The sequence below is a fragment of the Alligator mississippiensis genome, chromosome 4 (assembly GCF_030867095.1).
Source record: "Alligator mississippiensis isolate rAllMis1 chromosome 4, rAllMis1, whole genome shotgun sequence".
NCBI lineage: Eukaryota > Metazoa > Chordata > Crocodylia > Alligatoridae > Alligator > Alligator mississippiensis.
Window position 1 is genome coordinate 171268340 of NC_081827.1, and position 17518 is coordinate 171285857.

At 43.7% G+C, this 17518-nt stretch overlaps 1 protein-coding gene across 4 annotated transcripts in view; it reads left to right on the top strand.

Moving 5' to 3' along the window:
• KIAA2012 (KIAA2012 ortholog) overlaps window positions 1-14795 on the top strand; it is a 105260-nt gene extending 90465 nt beyond the window's left edge. For all 4 annotated transcript variants that reach the window (XM_059727072.1, XM_059727073.1, XM_059727075.1 and 1 more), the window contains 5 exons: window positions 4829-5196; window positions 7526-7725; window positions 10532-10704; window positions 13053-13272; window positions 13857-14795. In XM_059727072.1, coding sequence (XP_059583055.1) covers window positions 4829-5196; window positions 7526-7725; window positions 10532-10704; window positions 13053-13272; window positions 13857-14016 — 1121 coding nt within the window. In that variant the 3' untranslated portion in view covers window positions 14017-14795. The remainder of the gene's footprint in view (window positions 1-4828; window positions 5197-7525; window positions 7726-10531; window positions 10705-13052; window positions 13273-13856) is intronic.
• The last annotated feature ends 2723 nt before the right edge of the window (window positions 14796-17518 follow it).

The following is a 17518-nucleotide window of genomic DNA, read 5'->3' on the forward strand; positions in this document are numbered from 1 at the left end:
GAGTGCATTGAGATCAGCTTTCCTAAAGTCTAGCACTTTCACCCTACTAGTTACCTTACCCACTCGCCGTCTTATGTTAGAATTCTATTATTAGGTGATCACTGTCTCCCAAATGGCTACCAATCTGGAGGTCCCCTATCATGTCATCTCCTGTTGCCAATACCAGATCCAGTATGGCATTCCCCCTAGTGGGACCATGCACCTCCTGTGTTAGGTAGAGGTCCTGTATACAGGTTAGAAACCTGCGTGAGCGATGGGACCTTGCTGTCTGCGTCTCCCAGCAGATGTCTGGGTAGTTTAGGTCCCCCATGACTACCGCCTCGTTAGCTTTTATGGTCTCCGAGAGTTGCCTCAGGAGCCCTGCATCTATTTCTTCCCCTTGGTGTGGGGGTCTGTAGCAGACCCCTACCACCAAATCCCTTTCTCCTTGCCCCCCATGTAGCCTAACCCACAATCCTTCTACTTCCTCAACCTTGGATTCTGTCTTGATGAGGGTTGATGTATATTGCTCACTGACATAAAGTGCAACCCCCCCCACCCCTTTCTTCCCCGACCTGTCCTTTCTATACAATCTATAGCCCTCAATATGTACTGCCCAGTCATGGGATGAATCCCACCAGGTCTCTCTTAGCCCCACTAAGTCATAGGTGTTTAGTGCAAGCAGGAGCGCTAATTCATCCTGCTTGTTCCCCATGCTCCTAGCATTAGTATATAGGCACTTGAGCCCTGCGACTGGTGCCTTTGCTGCCCCCCCACTCTGAGTCCCAAGGGGCCCATTGTTTCTTACCTGTTCTGTAGTGCTGGTCTCCCCATGGCTTTCAGGTTTCCAATGTTCTCCTTCTTCAGGCTGGGCTGTCCTTGTGGGTGCCACATGGTTTGGTGGTCCACAGCTTCCCCTGCCCTCGTACTCCCCTCCCCCCGATGAGCCTAGTTTAAAGCCAGCCGGAGGAGCTTTAACTTCTTTAACTTGCTTTCCTCACACCCACAGATTAAGTTATATCAATGGGAGATGTAATAGAAGTATTACCAGGAGAGTATCAGAAGATCAAAAGTCCAAGAGAAATTCTGGCATTCAGGTGTTAGTTTTAAATGTGTGATCAGCTTGTATTAATTTACTTTGTTATTTAGCCTGGAATCAAATATGGGCAGTAGTTAGTGTAGTAATAGATGGATACATTGTAATTATGCTTGCCTGGAAGGAAAATCTGTCTGTTTGCAAGTAAGTAAAAATTATATGTAGTTATATGAATAGGCAGGGTTTGTAACTAAGTTTTCCCCTCTAAAAATAATTTTGGTGAAGCAAAAAATAACCCCAAACCAAAAACTTGACACATGAAATATGTACACATATAGCAACAGACATTTTGTTTTGATTTTGTTTTATTGCTTGCTTGTTTTCCAGTAGTACTTAGAAGCCAAGGGCCCTATTTTTCCTGGGAAAAATTTGAACTCATTTAGAAACTGACCCTGTGCCTTGACAGATGTAACACAGCACGATTCAAGTTGATTCGATGAACTGACTTGTCTAAAGCTAACCAGGGGTGTGTACACACATACTAACTTTCTGACAGCTAAGCCAACTTAATTTTTTAAAGTCAACTTAACTATCAGAGCATACACACACATGTGAAGCACTTACATGTGGCACAAGATAATGCACCCCCGAGGTATACTGAGTCATATTAGTTAAGTCAACTTAGCTCACAAGATGGTCACCATCATGTCAAGGAGCTGTATGTGTGTATGTTCCGAGAAGCTTAACTTAAGTCAATTTAGTTAAGTTGACTTAAAGTCACCTTATTTTAAGTTGACTTAGTATGTGTGTATGCACCCCAACAGGTCATTGGCAGAGCTGGACATAGAACTCAGGATCCCAGAGTTTCTGTCCAATGTCCCATCCACCAGACCACACTGCTTTCTGACATCAAAAGAGAACACGTCTGAAAAACAAGTCAATCTCAACATCTCCTGTAACATTTTACCTAGAGAAGTAAGGCCACAAATTTATCCTGAGAAGAAGAGGGAGAGGAGAGGAGGGAAAAACCTAAATCCAGCTCTATGTTTTGTATGAAGTTTGTCATTAAATATTAAATTACAGTTGGTAGTCTCAAAATCTAGAAGACTTTGTAGACATTCACCTAATCATTGCCAGAGCTAGCTTAATTTTCAAACGAATTGTATTAGTCAAAGAAAGGCATAATGTTTGGGGTGTTTAATAGGGGTGTGCAAAATGGGCCCTATTCAATTCAAATTTAGCCCAAATCAGGGACAGTGATTCAATTCATTGATTCAGATCACTGTCCCTAATTGTATTCAGCTGAATCTGAAGATTTGATGCTGATTCGGAGAATCAGCAATTTGGCCATAGATACAGCTTTAAATGTTTTTTCTACAAACCTCAAGGTACCAGGCACAGCTCATGAATGCTAAAATGGTGAGGGGGTTGGAGCGTCCCCAACAGGAGCACGGGGGGGGGAGGGGGGACGGGGACCCTGCATGCTCAGCGGTGAACCCAGAAGTGGACTGAAAGTGTTTCCAGTCCACTTCCAGGTCCACCAGGGAGTGCGCAGGCCCCCCCACTCCCATGCCCCCTGGCTCAGCAATCAGCCATGGGGGGACCCCAGGTGTGCTCCAGAGCTAAGAGACACTAGTTGCCGAGACAGGTGAGTGTGGTGGGCACTCCCAGCATGCTCTCTGGCAGACCCAGAAGTGGACCGGAAGTCCTTCTGGTCCATTCCAGGTCTGCTGCTGACCACGCTGAGAAGCCCCCTGCACTCCTGTGGGATGCGCTATGCAGCCCAGCATCGCAGCGATCATAAGCCATCTGCTACCTTGAGGTATGTAGAAAAAACATTTAAAGCTACATCTATGTCCGAATTGCCGAATCTCTCCGAATCGATTTGGAGGGTTCCGACTCGATTCGGACAGATTAAAGGGTCTCCTGATTTGATTTGGATTTGGAGATTTGGCCACCAAATTGGGCCAAATCTCCACCAAATCAAATCAGCGACAAGCTTTGCACAGTCCTAGTGCTTAAGTTAAGCTAAGCAGGAACCAAGACAGACCAAAAAAAGGGCAAAGCACCAAACTCTTATTTTTGGATTCACCAAATTCTCTGGATAAGCAGTTTTATTTTCATGTTTAGAATAAGTATTATTTGATAAAATTATTATACCTAATATTTCTACTATGTTCTCCAACTTCAATGTTTATTGCCCATCACAAATATGCTGTAACTACCACAATTACAGTATCAATACAAGGAACAGATTTACCTCTATATTTAGGTACTCAGACAGTGGGAGATAGATGTTGTTGTATATGTCTGTACAGCTACCTACAGTGTAAGTGATGTACCACTGCAAATGTGTCAGGTGTTTTTAAACCTTCCCAGAGGCATTAGGTGTTGGTTACAGCAAAGCAAGGGACTTCAACTGGGGTGTGCAGATTCTTCTGCTAGGAACAAAGAGGTTTCAGGCTAGAGGATCTTTCCCCTCCACTCAGGATCAAACTGATCACAATATTTGAGTTCAGGAAGGAATTTTATCCCATGGTCAGGTTAACGTGGACTGTGGAGGGCTTTGCCTTCCTCTGTAATGTGGGACATGGCCCTCTACCAGAGACCTCTTGAGCATATATTTTATATACCTCTTGACAACATTTTATAGAAGCAGGACCCTGGCTGCCATGGTTCCCCAGCTTTACCTGTGGCAGGTTAGGGTGTTAAGTCTATGTTGTATCAGGGTTGATGGTAGTCTCATGTAGAGTTTAAATTATGGTTGTATGGGATGTTTTTGATAGGGATGATGCTGGCTCAGGCAGGGGGTTGGACTAAATTACCTCTAGAGATCTCTTCCAGCCCTGCTTCTCTATGGGTGTGTCTACACATAACATTAGATCCGGGAGCAGTTTACTCATGAGTAAACTACTCATGAGTAAACTACTCATGAAAAACACTCTTGGGCAGGCACCTATACATGTAGGGAAGTTGGAGCAGATTTGATGCTAATTGGCAGCAAACTGCTTCTGCTTCCTGGGGCCCTACAGTGGGCCTCTGCCACCACCAGGGGGAGCTTTAGGCTTCCTCTGAGCACTAGCCCAGGGACTGGCAGGGAGCACTGGGCCAGGAGATAGCTGCGTCCTGGTCAGGGCTGGGACATTGCTCTGTGCCCCTAGGGAGCTGCCTGCTGCCACCACTGGAGCCTGGGCAGGCATAATGTCCCCCTACCCTTACAGCAGGGAGCACCAAGCCCCTGGCTCTGAGATCATGGTCACAGGGCTCAGGCTAGGGGATAAGGATTTTCCAGTGCCAGCCCCAGTATCACAAAGTGGGGACTGGGAGATAAGGATCTCCCAGCCCCCACTCCCTGATCACGATCTCAGAGAGGGGGCTTGGTGCTCCCTGCTGCTGGGGCAGAGGGACACGGTCCCTGCCTGGGCTCCAGTGGCAGACCCCCACCCCAGCAGTAGACAGCTCCTGGGGGCAGGGAGCAATCTCTCACCCCCTGGTGGTTGGCTGACCAAGAGCAAATTTGCTCCTGGTCAGGCATCTATATGAGGTCTACTGCACAGTAACTAATCACAAGTAAATTTGCTACTTGCCTTTGCAGGTAGCAAATTTACTCGATTAGTGAGGTTTACTGCACAGTAAGCATGCGCATGTGTAGACACACCTGCTTACTGCATGCTTACTGTGCCATAAACAACACTGCTTCACAGTAAAGCTTCTTGTGTAGATGCACCCTATGACTAGTGATAATCAGGTGGCAGTGGTTTGGCTACGTCAGCAAAAACAAATCTAGAGTTGTAAAGGACTGTGTTTTTACAGGAAAACCAAAAGAGAAAAAAGCTGATGAGAAAAGAAAAGTCTCTCTTAAGAAAAAGGCTACAGGAATCAAAAGACCAAAGACCACCCACGAGTCGCATCAGGAAGCAGGAGGGCAAACAGATGAGAGCAGTGCTGCTACTGCTGGAGATGAAGAGGCAGGAGATGACAGCAGCCTTTCTCCTTCCAACTCTTCTGTTAAAGACCAGGAACATCCTCCTGATGGCCACCAGCTTTCTACTGAGGATTGCAGCTATCCTCCTGCCTTTGGTTCAGCTCCTGCTGACAAGAGATTTACTCCAGCCCCTCCTCTGATCACCAAAGTGTGTGACACTGAATCTATGGGGGGCCAAAGCAGGGAGGTCTCAGAGGTAAGAACTGGAGTCCTCCTTTATGGTTGGAGAGAGGGACAGATACTGAACTGCCTTTTATGTTGTAGGACTGACAGAGGGACGTACCTGGTCTGGCTGTGTGTCCGCCCCTTGCCTCAGCTGTCGCAGCTCTGCTGACCTAGCCCTCCAGCCACACCACAAGTTGGCTTCTTCTGTGGTGGCAAAGCCCAGAGCGAGGGATCAGGACGAGTGCTCTTTGGTCAGACAGTCCCAGCCCTTCCTTCCCGAGGGCCTGGGCTCTCCGTGCGCCCCCGTCACCCAACTCTCCTACAGCCCTCAGCTCAGCTTCAGCTGTTTTGGGTCCTGACCGCTGGCTCCATGTTTCCCTCCTCAGCTGTGCTCACTGCAGCACCTCACTAGGTGGCAGCAGAAGCAGTTTCTCAGCCCTCCCAGGAAGGGCTCAGGGCTGTCAGTGGAGTCCTGCACATGGGAGCCCTGAACAACTGGGCTTGCTGCCCCACTGTACACTCAGCCACCTTGACTTTCCCTCCCAGGGCCTCTTTCGAAACTCCCCGCTGTCCTGCCTACTCCCCTGGTTCCCCATCTGACCAAAGTGCCAGCTGCCCTGCTCTGCCTCTGCGGGCCTCCTCACAGCCACCCACAGTTCTCATCCTCGCTCCTCACACCGCTTGGCACCAGTGCAGCTGATCCCAAATCCGCTGCAAGGACCATATCATCCTCTGACAAGAATGTTTAATTTACCATGAATTCAGCAGGTCATTTGCCTGGTAGCAATCCCAGTCTAATAGCACAAGCAGTTATACGGTTGATATAAACAAGTAGAGGAGATTGCAGCAGTATAGTCAGCCTGTGGCCCTTATGGTCACATGGCGCCAGGGTTTTAAATTGTGTAAGATGAGATTTTAAAATGTCCGAGTGCTTGTGGCCAGCTGCAACATGTGTAGGTCTGTTAGCAAAGCAGTAAGTTATCGGTCACACTTTAGCCACAGCAGGGCCTGCTGAGGCAGTTGCTGCTTCAAGATGCCCTTCCTAAGGCTAGAAAGGTAAACTGGCCCTCAAGCCAAATCCCTTAATCCCCTCCTGCAGGGTCAAGCAGGCTCAGTTTCTCCTTTCAAGATTTGGATGGCCTCTCCATCTCCTCCTCTGAAGCACTTGCACATGGCCCCTAGACAAGCCAACACTGAACCTCAAGCCCACAAAAGAACTGCTCCGCCCCAGGCTAATAGATATCATGCTTCAAAGAGTCACATTATCACAGGCTCAGGAAAGCCTTCTTTCTCCCTGAGCATGTACAGAAATGCACAAAGGGAAGTGTATTATGTAAAGAGAGGGAGTCTCTCTGGAGCATTAGATGTTGGCTCCTGCCAGAAATGGGCTAGCAGACTAAGACAACGGTCCCATCTAGTACTGTGACTCCTTGGATTCCATGTTGCTGCAGAGTGCTTAATCCATCTAGATCCTGTAACTTAAGAGCATAAGCAGGAAGAGTTTCTATACAGAAAATATTTATGTCCTCCTACTTTTATTACAATGATTGTATTTAGTTACTACATTTGCTCTTTTATTAACATTTTTTGCCTCGCAAATGAAACACCATTCCTACCAGTTTCTCCACATTGCAAGACAATGTTAGAGTCTCAGAGTAAACTTTTACTATCTCTTTTGCTCCTTCTCGACATATTAAACAGGTAAAGCATTCAGAAGGTACTAAAGTTCGTATCTGAGCTTGAGAAAAACGTCATAGGATTCAGTATACAACAGTGCAGAAAAAAAGTCAGGATAAAGTTGCCCTGGGTGGGGTCTCAGCAGCACTGGGCTGGCCCCAGCAGCCTTACCTCGAGTCCTGGGGGCCTCCTGGGTCTGCAGGCACAGTGATTCTGCTGCGCGGAGCCTGGCTGGCAGCAGTGTGGCTCTGGGCAGCCTGGCTCTGCTTTTCAGCAGTGCTTGCTGCCCAAGCGTGCACTGCACCATTTTTTTTTCCATGGGTTTTTCTGATCCCTGGATATCCAACATGGAGAACACGGTATGTGTCGCTGCATACATATTTGTAGTGCCACATACTGCATGACTGTACTTGTCTGAATGCGCCCAGGGAGAGCATTGCAATGCTCCAATGTCCCAAGGGCAAGCATCTGCTAGAAAGAGAATGACAAGTATATTTACTGTAAAAAGAGCATAGGTAAAGTCCATCACTTTTGACAGTGATGCATCCATTTCATACCTCTGTAAGTGCCTCCATTTCAAGGATTGTGAATCTCGTTGACAACAGTGGACCAGATTCAAGCCATAAATTATTAGAAGACTCCAGACTTCATTAAGTAACCATCCTTTCTTTATATATGGTCAGAATCTGCCTGAAAACCAGCATGAGAAATCATCACGGGAAAGAATGCGAGCAGAGAAGGCAGAAAGAAGACGGCTAGAGGTAGAGCGGAAAAGAAGGGAACAGGAGGAACAGAAACGCAAACAGCAAGAGCAGCAGGAGCGAATGGAAAAAATGAAGGAAGAACTGGAACAGGAACAACAGAGAAGAATTGAGGAGATGCGGTAATTGGAAACAAGAGTCTAGCCGGACAGGGGAATGTTTGGGTGAAACGAAAACATAGAATGCCCTGTTTTTTGCTTTGCTTATTTACTGTGTAAGAAACATTACATCCAGCACTTTTATGTTTTCTCATGTTGAAACAGAGGTAGGTTGGGGATAAACTAGCAAGTATCTTCCTGGTGACATCAGGAAAATAATCAGCTAGCCCAGTGCTAGGGAACCAGCAAACTGACTTGTACTCCAGATTGCCAAATAATAGGGCAATGAAAAAAAAATCACCATATAAGAGCGAGAAAGATCTTTACCCTTGGCTTTGTTCTTATTACTCATTCCCCTCTCCCCACAAATGGTTATTGTTACAATGCAAATCATTATAATGCAAAAACAAGAGAACACAGGTACCTTAAAAAAAAAAGGGAAAGGGAACATGTTTAAATTCAATATATGATTACCTGTGGAACTCACTATGGTAGGAAGTTGAGACAAATAGTGTAATATGCTTCAGAAATTGATTAGGAACTGAATATCTGAATATCATCTGCAATTATAAGAACTCAAAATGCAGATTAAGTGTATGAATGTCTAAACATCAGTACATATTAACAACTGTTTTTTCTTCCCCCTTCCCAAGCAACCATCATGGTACTGCATAGCTAGCTAGGGGATTTCATATAGGTTTTGTATTTTCTTCAGTTAGGTAGAACTGACCTCTATCAGAAATAACTAGTTACAATATCATAGAATCATAGAAAACTAGGGTTGGAAGAGACCTCAGGTTATCATCTAGTCCAACCCCCTGCTCAAAGCAGGACTACCCCTAACTGTATTATCTCAGCCAAGGCTTTGTCTACTTGGGTCTTAAATGGATGGAGATTCCCCAGCCTCCCTGGGTAACCTGTTCCGGTGCTTTACTACCCTCCTCATGAGAGTTTTTCCCCAATATCTAACCTAAACTTCCTTTGCTGCAACTTGAGACTGTTGATCCTTGTTCTGTTATCTGCCACCACTGAGAACAGTTTAGCTCCATCCTCTTTGGATAGTTGTGGGCTGCTATTAAATCCTCTCTTAGTCTTCTCTTCTTCAGACTAAATAAGCCCAGTTCCCTCAGCCTCTCCTCAGAAGTCATGTGCCCCAGTCCCCTAACCATTTTTGTTGCTCTCCACTGGACTTTCCAATTTGACCAAACCCTTTCTGTAGTCGGGGCCCAAAACTGGACAGTACTCTAGATGTGGCCTCATCAATGCCAAATAGAGGAATAATCATTTCCCTCAATCTTCTGGCAAGTCCTACTGATGAAACTCAGTATGTTGTTAGCCTTCTTCACAACAAGGGCACACTGTTGGCTCATATTCAGCGTACTGTCCACTATAACCCCCAGGCACTTTTCTGCAGAGCTGTTGCTCAGCCATTTGGTCCCCAGCCTGTACTAGTGCATGGGATTGTTGTGTCCTAAGTGCAGGACTTCGTACTTGTCTTGTTGAACTTCACGAGATTTATTTTGGTCTAATTCTCCAATTTGTCTAGGTGTCTCTGAATCCTAGCCCTACTTTCCAGTGCATCTACTACTCCCCACAGTTTAGTGTCATCTGCAAGCTTGCTGAGGGCACACTCCATCCCAACTTCCAGATCACTGATGAAAATATTGAACAAAACCAACCCCCACAGGTCTCTTCCCTAACAGTGATTTTTTTTGTTTGCTTTTTTTGTCCATTAGCCATTTCTCCTCCTGCGCAGTCCAAGCCCTTGCCCAAGCTCTACCTCTTACCTTGACTTGTGAAGTTTCCTTCTGGACTTCTATCTAACTCCTCCCACATTCATCCAAATCCTGCTGCAGAAAATGCTTGTCTGTTGCTTTAACTGTACCCAAATCTTCTTCAAATCCTTTCACTGTGATCCTTTTGCCTTCTGCACCATATTTAAAGCCCTAATTTAATTGTCTTCAAGCACCTACACAACTCAGTCTGTCTGTGTCTCTGTTTGCTCCATCTATTTCCATAATCATTGCCCCTGCTGAGATTTCTGTGATATATACCTAACCGATTCCTAGGGCAGGTCCCCACATACAAGGGTGTGCGGTTTATGACACCACAAACGACATGCAAATTTGCAATATGGTGGAAAAAATTGCTACTAGGAAATCCCAGGAGCAAAAACAACAACTCTGGGGAAAAAAGTGGCAGAGTACACATCAGTAGCACGCACTGGAACAAATGGAGGGCTGGCTGCAATGCTCTGGCTGCTAGCCAGGCTCTGAGCTACCAAATCTACACGCTTGCTGTACCAGGACACCAGGTAGTACTGCTGGGACCAGCACAGGTGCTGGCCCCAGCCTCCCCTATTTCTGTCCGGGGCAATTTGCTGCATGCCAAAGTGCATGTGCAGGGGTGTGGCTACAAGCACACATCTCTGCACGTTGGGACCTGCCCCAGGTGTCTTCCTCACACGTACCTCTATGCCTTCCATTCCACACTGCCCATGCATCTGCAACTACCTCCTTAGCCCTGTCTGCTTCCTATCCTTCCCTTAAAAACACTTATGTCTAGAAGACTTAAAACCCTTGTCCTGCAACCTCTCAAGGAAAGATAAAATTGCACAATAAAATACATTTTCAAAATAAAATAAAATTTTCAAACCACACAGGATACAAATTAAGCATCATTAAACACCCTATCTGCTATTTCTTAATTCCATCCCATCTTCATTTGTGCAGGCTACTTAGATCTTTGGGCTGGAAACCAACTCTTCATCTGGTCTATAAAGCACTCAGCAGACTTTCAATACTATTGCAGTTAATTATTTTTTTCTTAGTTTACTGAAACAACAGCTAGAAGAAGAGCACCAGCGCCAGGAGGAGGCGGCAGCAAGGAAGTTACAAGAGGAGAAGGCAGCCCAGGAACGTGTTCGGCAGCAGCAAGAGGAATATCGCAGAAAACTTCTGGAACTACAGAAGAAAAAGCAGCAAGAGGAGCAAGAGCGGGCAGGTGCTTACTGTATCTACAAATAACTTACCCAGAATAAGACACTCAACTCAGACTCCAAAGTTCCTTGTTCTGTCATAGAATTCTTGACACCCCAGACAAAGTTCTTAATATATCTGTGGCTCACATCCCAATCTGTAAAATGGCGATGATGATGATAATCCCCTTCTTCACACAAACACAGTGAGAGTGAATAAATTAATTCCTCTCAGGCTTTTAGATCCTACGGTAAGGCAAATACTTAGAAGCTTCTTTAAATATCTTTATAGTTATTGTAATGAATGAACCACAGCAGGAATAGCTTACAGTCTCATTGCAGGGAGCTTTCTTAAGCAGTCCCACTTAGTAAGTATAAAGTAGAGCCTGCTGAGACATAAAATCCCACATTGGTTCAATACAATTATTTCAGCCACCAGTTAGGATCCAACGTTTAACTCTGTAGCAGGCTGTACACCTCAGGGGTTGCAGCCCAACTGCCAACAATAAGGTGCCAAGCCTGTCTAGGAGAACTGGGCCAGTTGATTAGGATAATTGGCTGGCCCAGAGGAAGCTAAAAGCTCCCAGGGAAGAGAGGGAAGGCAGCATGGCGAGAGGCTGCAGCACTGAGCCAACTACTCAGGGTCTGGGGAAAGACTGCAAAATTTGGTTTAGCCATTTATTGTTTACATAGTTGTTGTTTCATACTTTATGTTGATTCCTGTGGGGCAAGCTTGCCCCAGAAAAATAGACTGTGGAGTGTTACCTGACAACATGCTACAAACTCCCTCTCAGAATATTGCATTCCAAGGAAACTCTCCCTGTCTCTGTTCTGATGGTGAGAGAAATTGCCAACAGCATAAAGGTGAGGGGCAAAAAAAGCCCTGCCTTCTGTTTGTACTTCAGCTTTTCCTACAAAAAGTGAAGTGATGGCTTTTGAGAGGACTTTATGTAGCTAATAGTAACTCCTGGATCACAAATGGTAAAGAAAGAAACTTTGCCACATAGGCCTTCCCTTTTTACAGTGTAGGTTCTTGTAGAAACATATGAAGAACTGGACATAAGTTCAGTTCTACTGACTATGTCCTTGAGCCCATTGTTCTGTCCTTACCATGACAATGAGAAGGAATTATTCTAGAGCTTCATCAAAACGTGTGGATTCTATTCCTGGGTTTGCCACTCATTTGCTACAATCTTACACAATTCACTTAAACCATGTCTCCTCATCCCCATTAGACAAATAGAAGAAAATTAATATTTTGCTACACAAAATATTATAAAGAGTAATATGTTTAATTAAAGTGTGTAAAATATTAAGATGCTTGGAAGAAAGACAATGTAGAAATACAGAGAATTTGGGTTTGATCCCGGATATTATAAAGCATCAGAAAAACCTACAACCACCATTACAAGCTAAACAACAAGGAAACAGCCAAAAAGAATAAAGGCTCTATCCCAGGGGCGGGCAATTATTTTGGGCAGAAGGCCGCTTACTGAGTTTCAGCAAGCCATCAAGGGCCACATGACAGGCAGCCCAGGGCAGATAAATATTAATTTTTTAATTTTTTTAGGAGACCCACAGGCCAGATAGAATGGCCTGGTGGGCCACATCCGGCCCCCGGGCCACATTTTGCCCACCCCTGCTCTATCCTGTTAGTTGTCTCCACAGAAGTTGCCGCAGGTGACTTTCAAAACTGCATAGTGACAGTCATTTAATATCCCAATGATAATAGCAGTCTTAAGCATTGTGATTTCACTGCAGTTCACACGACATTTGGTATTTTGTCTTAAACAGTAACATAACTACATAAGGCAGGGCAGAGTGGCACCTTGTAGACTAACTGATTCAGAAAGCATAAACTTTAATAAGCAACAACTTACTTCGTCAGAATGCTGTGATGAAGTTAAACATCTGATGAAGCAAGCTGTTGCTTACAAAAGTTTATGAGAAGCAAGCTGTTGCTTATGAAAGCTTATGCTTCCCCGAACTTGTCTATAATTTGTCACCCTGCTCTGACTCTTGTCTTACTTCAGACTAACATAGCTAACTAGCTCTCTCTACTCTGGGATAACTACGAGAATCTGTTTCGGGGAAAGGAGAGGGGGCTGCAGCAGGGACTTTCTAGCCCCAATGTTTGCAGAAAAAATTTGAAAAACATAAAACCTAAATGCTGAACAACCAGCTGACAGCTAAAGACACCAAAACATTTTTTAAATTGGTATGCATGGTGAGGTTGGTTTTTTTTTAGGACGTTTTAAAATGTTTAGAGCAACATTACTATGACAGCGATATCTCTAGTTTTAGCACATTAGCAATTCATTTCTCAATTAGGAAATGTTAATAGATAATAATTGTCTGATTACTTGTTCCCTAGAGGCAGAAAAATGTAGACAGAAAGAAAGAGAAATGTGGCTTGAAGAAGAACGCCAACGACTGGCAGAGATGGCAGAAGAGGAACGCCTAGAGTATGAGAGAAGAAAATGTGAGGCAGAAGAGCAGGCAAGGCGTGATGCTGAGGAGAAGAGGAGGAAAGCAGAGGAAGAAGCTAAATTAGCTTTGGAGGAGGCCAAGAAACAAGCACAACTTCTAGCCAGGTACATAGACTTATTCAGAAAAGGAAACTATTCTTGTTGAACACCAACAGGTTAATAGTTAATACTAGTCACATGGTGCCAATGCAAACAAAAAATATTTATAAGGCTGCAACTCATTTCCTATCCATTTTATTCTGCATGAGTTACCTTCAGTGACTCACACTACTAATTGGAAGATCTTCCTAACAACTCCAAGTTATAACACAGACAAGGTTCCTTGGGTGAATTTGATCTCTTTTATTAGACCAACCCAATTCAACCATCTTTTCTTGTATCTCCAACCTATACTAAAGCTCCGCAAGCTTTATATCAAAGACTTTACAACACCTCAAGAGCACAATTAACATCCCACCTACTACAAAGTAGAACATAATAACCAGGTTTCCCTAATATGATATCAAAGAAATTACAGCTTAGAGGACTTCATCCTATTTACTTTGTAGTGGTTTTAGACTGCAGTGTATTCACCTGCTGCTTGTCAGACTTCTTGGCATATAGTATTCCTTGTCAAGATACAGATAAGGAATATTATCTGCCTTTGTAATGGCTTTTCATCTTTAAATATTTGAATTCTCACTTTGTAGGCAAAGAACAGCTCTGGAGAAGCACCTACAGTTCCAGCAGAAACTGCTAATGGAAGCCACTGGACTAGAACATACACAGGATATATCACGGCCATGGGTTTATTCTTATTTTCAGCTGCTCCAAATACTAGGCTTGGAGACAACAGAAGAGAACAAATAATACTCGGATACTTGGGGGAAGGGGAGTTCTTGGAAGAGCCCACTGCAATTCCTCAAATCCAGTTAGAAGTTTCTGTTAATGTAACCTAAGGAGAAGTCCAAAACAGAACCTAGTGGTTCCCCACTCCTTTACTTGGGAAATGCTCTTTTTTCTCATAAAGCCACTTTCCTACAAACAGTAACACAAACAAACATTCAACCTTAAACAAGATGTTTCATCAGCCGGTAGAAAATCTCTCTGGCAGTCCAAACTTGCCATACAATTATGTGAGACCCGTAAGTGGGCCTCTTCTACCCTGTGTTATTTCCTCTTTCCCACGTTCAGTAGAAGGACGGTGTGGAAACTTTCCACACAGGAATTGTAGAAGCACAAGAGCCTCAGGATTTACTTTCTGAAGGATCCCCAGCCTACAGATTTACCTGTGCTGTTACTGATTCAAAAGTTTAAATGTTTATGCCTATCAGCACCATGCAATGTTTAAGAAGCCAACAAAGACTCCAAATAAAGATTGGAAAAGTGCCAAGAGAGACAAGTTCTTGCTCCCACAATCACATTTGTCATGTTTTCTTCTGTACTATTTTTCTTGCTACATGCTGTCAGAGAGTATTACATTAAATGCAAACCATATTGCACAATTTCAAAACATTTAGAAAAAACCTACATATTATAATCATTAAGTCTTTTATGCTGTTATTGAACTGGAGACGGACTTCATTTTAATTCAAATTAAATATGCACTAATTAGTGGTGCTAGAAGCAAAATAAATGGATTTATAGGACTTGTCCTAATTTACATAATTCCTTCAACTCTGCGCATGGACTGCCTGCAGCTGAACCTCCTCTCATTAACATGTGCTTGGTGGTATACAGGTAACTCCGAGTACAGGGGCAGTGGACACAAAGGTTGGCACAAATATACATACACAAAAACCCTCTTTTTTTAAATGCCTGAGGCAAAGTTGAGAAGTGCAGCAAGTATACAGAGCATTTCCAAAAGATAAACAACTGGTAGAAAGAGATCTTACTTCAAGCATCCAAGAGTTGGTGTTGGATGTTGTTCTAACAGTGGTTCAGACCTTGCAAACTTTCACATGTGCTTAACTGCACTACTTTAAGGAGACACATTTAAGGTCAAACTTTAATCACAAAATGATAAAAACTTATAGATCCTTTAACACCATAAGATCTTTTGAGCAGCAGCTGATATATTATTTTTGTACAGCACCTAACAATGCAATTCAATCTGAAAGATGTGGCATTTAGGTGCTACTATAGTAATTATTAATAGAACTTAACAGATGGCAGCGAAGAAAAATTAGCTTCCTTCCTTTGTGGAGCAAACTCAGTAGGGATAGCTCTCTGGTCTCATTTTCAATTCAACTAAATTATAATGAAAAAGAACATATACAACTGCAAGCTATTCCATCAGATTCACTGGTAGTTCTGCTAATACACAGGCGCCATTCATATTCTACTACGGATGCAATATGTTACAGACTTACAAGAAAAATGCATATCTTGTACATATCAAGATAGACATTTTTGAAAGGTCAGATTAAAATTGTTTCCCCCCCCCCCCTCTGTTCCTGCCCACAGAATGCATTTGCAAAGGCCAGCCCCTCTTTTCAGCTAACAGGACTGCCTGAATCATATTTTCAGACAAAAAATGCTTCTATCCAGACACTAATTCCTTCCAGAAAGAGATTTCAAATGTCTGCATAAGGTATATGTCATAGGTGTTGGAAATGCAGATTTTGTCACTATACTTAAAAGGATAATCACCATTAAAGTTAGTCATGGGTCTGTGCAACCTATTATTCTCCAAGAAGTCTGAGTTCAGTTTCCAGTTATGTCTTTTACCTGAAGTTTCCCACTGTTACAGCATGTCAGAAAGTAATGCCTCAACCAATATTACTGAGAAAACACTTGATCTGAGCCTTCTTTGTACATCATCACTGAGCCCACATCTATTTTTCAATTTAGTCTCCTCCCTCAACGGCCTTTCCCCGCCCCTCCACCTGCAAACCAGGGCATGTATCCCAACATTGTCTGACAGTAAGAAAGTAATGCCTGCTAATTTTTATCTCCAGAGCCAGCCATAGACAGGAGTGTGTTTTTCTTCATTTCTTGTCTGAGGCCAAAGTAAACTCAGGGATCTATGAAGTTCCATCAGTTTCTGAAGGAGCTAAAATATCATATTCAAAGAACCTGCTCCAAGAGTGAGGTGTTGCTTCTGCACACACTTGCCCACACAGCAGTTTGCATACAACAGAGGTAATACCTTTGTCTTGATGGACTGTACTACCCCATCTTTTGTACAACCTGGAGAATGAAGGACAGACTGTGAGACAACATTTTGGGGGTGACTGAGCAATGGGACAGTGGCTACACAATAAGGACAAGGTCTTTTAAATCAGATATAGGCTCTTGTTCACTCATGGAAAAACGATAATTTAAGGAGAAGACTGCATTGAAAAACAGCAGTATGGTCAGTGATGATTCTAGTAACCTACTAAATTCACAGCAGAAGTAGAGTGCATGGCAGCTCCTTTAATCTTGCATGTTCCCCCATATGCACCTCGCCCTTTCCCCTCATGCTGATTAATGGAGGGCCCCACCACTCCCTCCTGCTCATCAGGGAAGCTAAAACTGTGACTTTTAACATGGCATTGTTTCTGCCTCCCTGCCAGTTAACAACAAACAGCAGTGCCATATGGTGCCCATCAGTGGCACGAGGCAAAAATGGTGTCATATTTAAAACCACAGTTTTAGCCTTGGGGGGCATAAGAGCCACAGAGCACCCCACTTCTGCTGTGAATTCAATATGTCCCTGGCTGATGACATACAAATGTTCCATGCAAGTTTAAATGTTTTTCAGTAATACCTGGCTAAGAGGAAAAAAAATAGGATGCATTACTTTGACTAATCCTCAAAGATGCACTACTATAGAGCAGCAAGTAGAGATCTAAATAGTAGGCTATCCAACAGTTCAGAGCAAGTTGAGTGGATAAATTATGGTTAGCCACCAGCATGTCTATAACAGTCAATTTTTTAGGAAAAAATTCTAGTAAAGAAAGGACCTTGGCATTCTCACAAGCATCCCACTGAAGTTGCAATTCCATAAATACCTCAACAGTAAGCCTGCCAGCCACCAAACTACTGAGAGATTTCCATGCCATCCTTTTTCACCATGTAAAACAGAAGAGAAGGGGGAAGCTGGAGAAACCAAGTATGGTGGTCTAGTAGTGATGGAGGCAGCCAGCGACTTGAGACACAGGTCTAATCCCCAGTGCTTCAGTTGCCCATCTACATATGGATCTCACCACCACCCCATTTCAGAGCAATGTTGTGAGGATACATTCATTAAACAAACTGAGAGGTGTTCAAATCCCAAGGCAAGGATGACTTGTGTATATGACAAATGTATCTATTTTAGGTATTCTGTAAAACAAACACTGAATCCTCCAAGGAAATGGTATTTTGCCCCATCATGTGTAATATT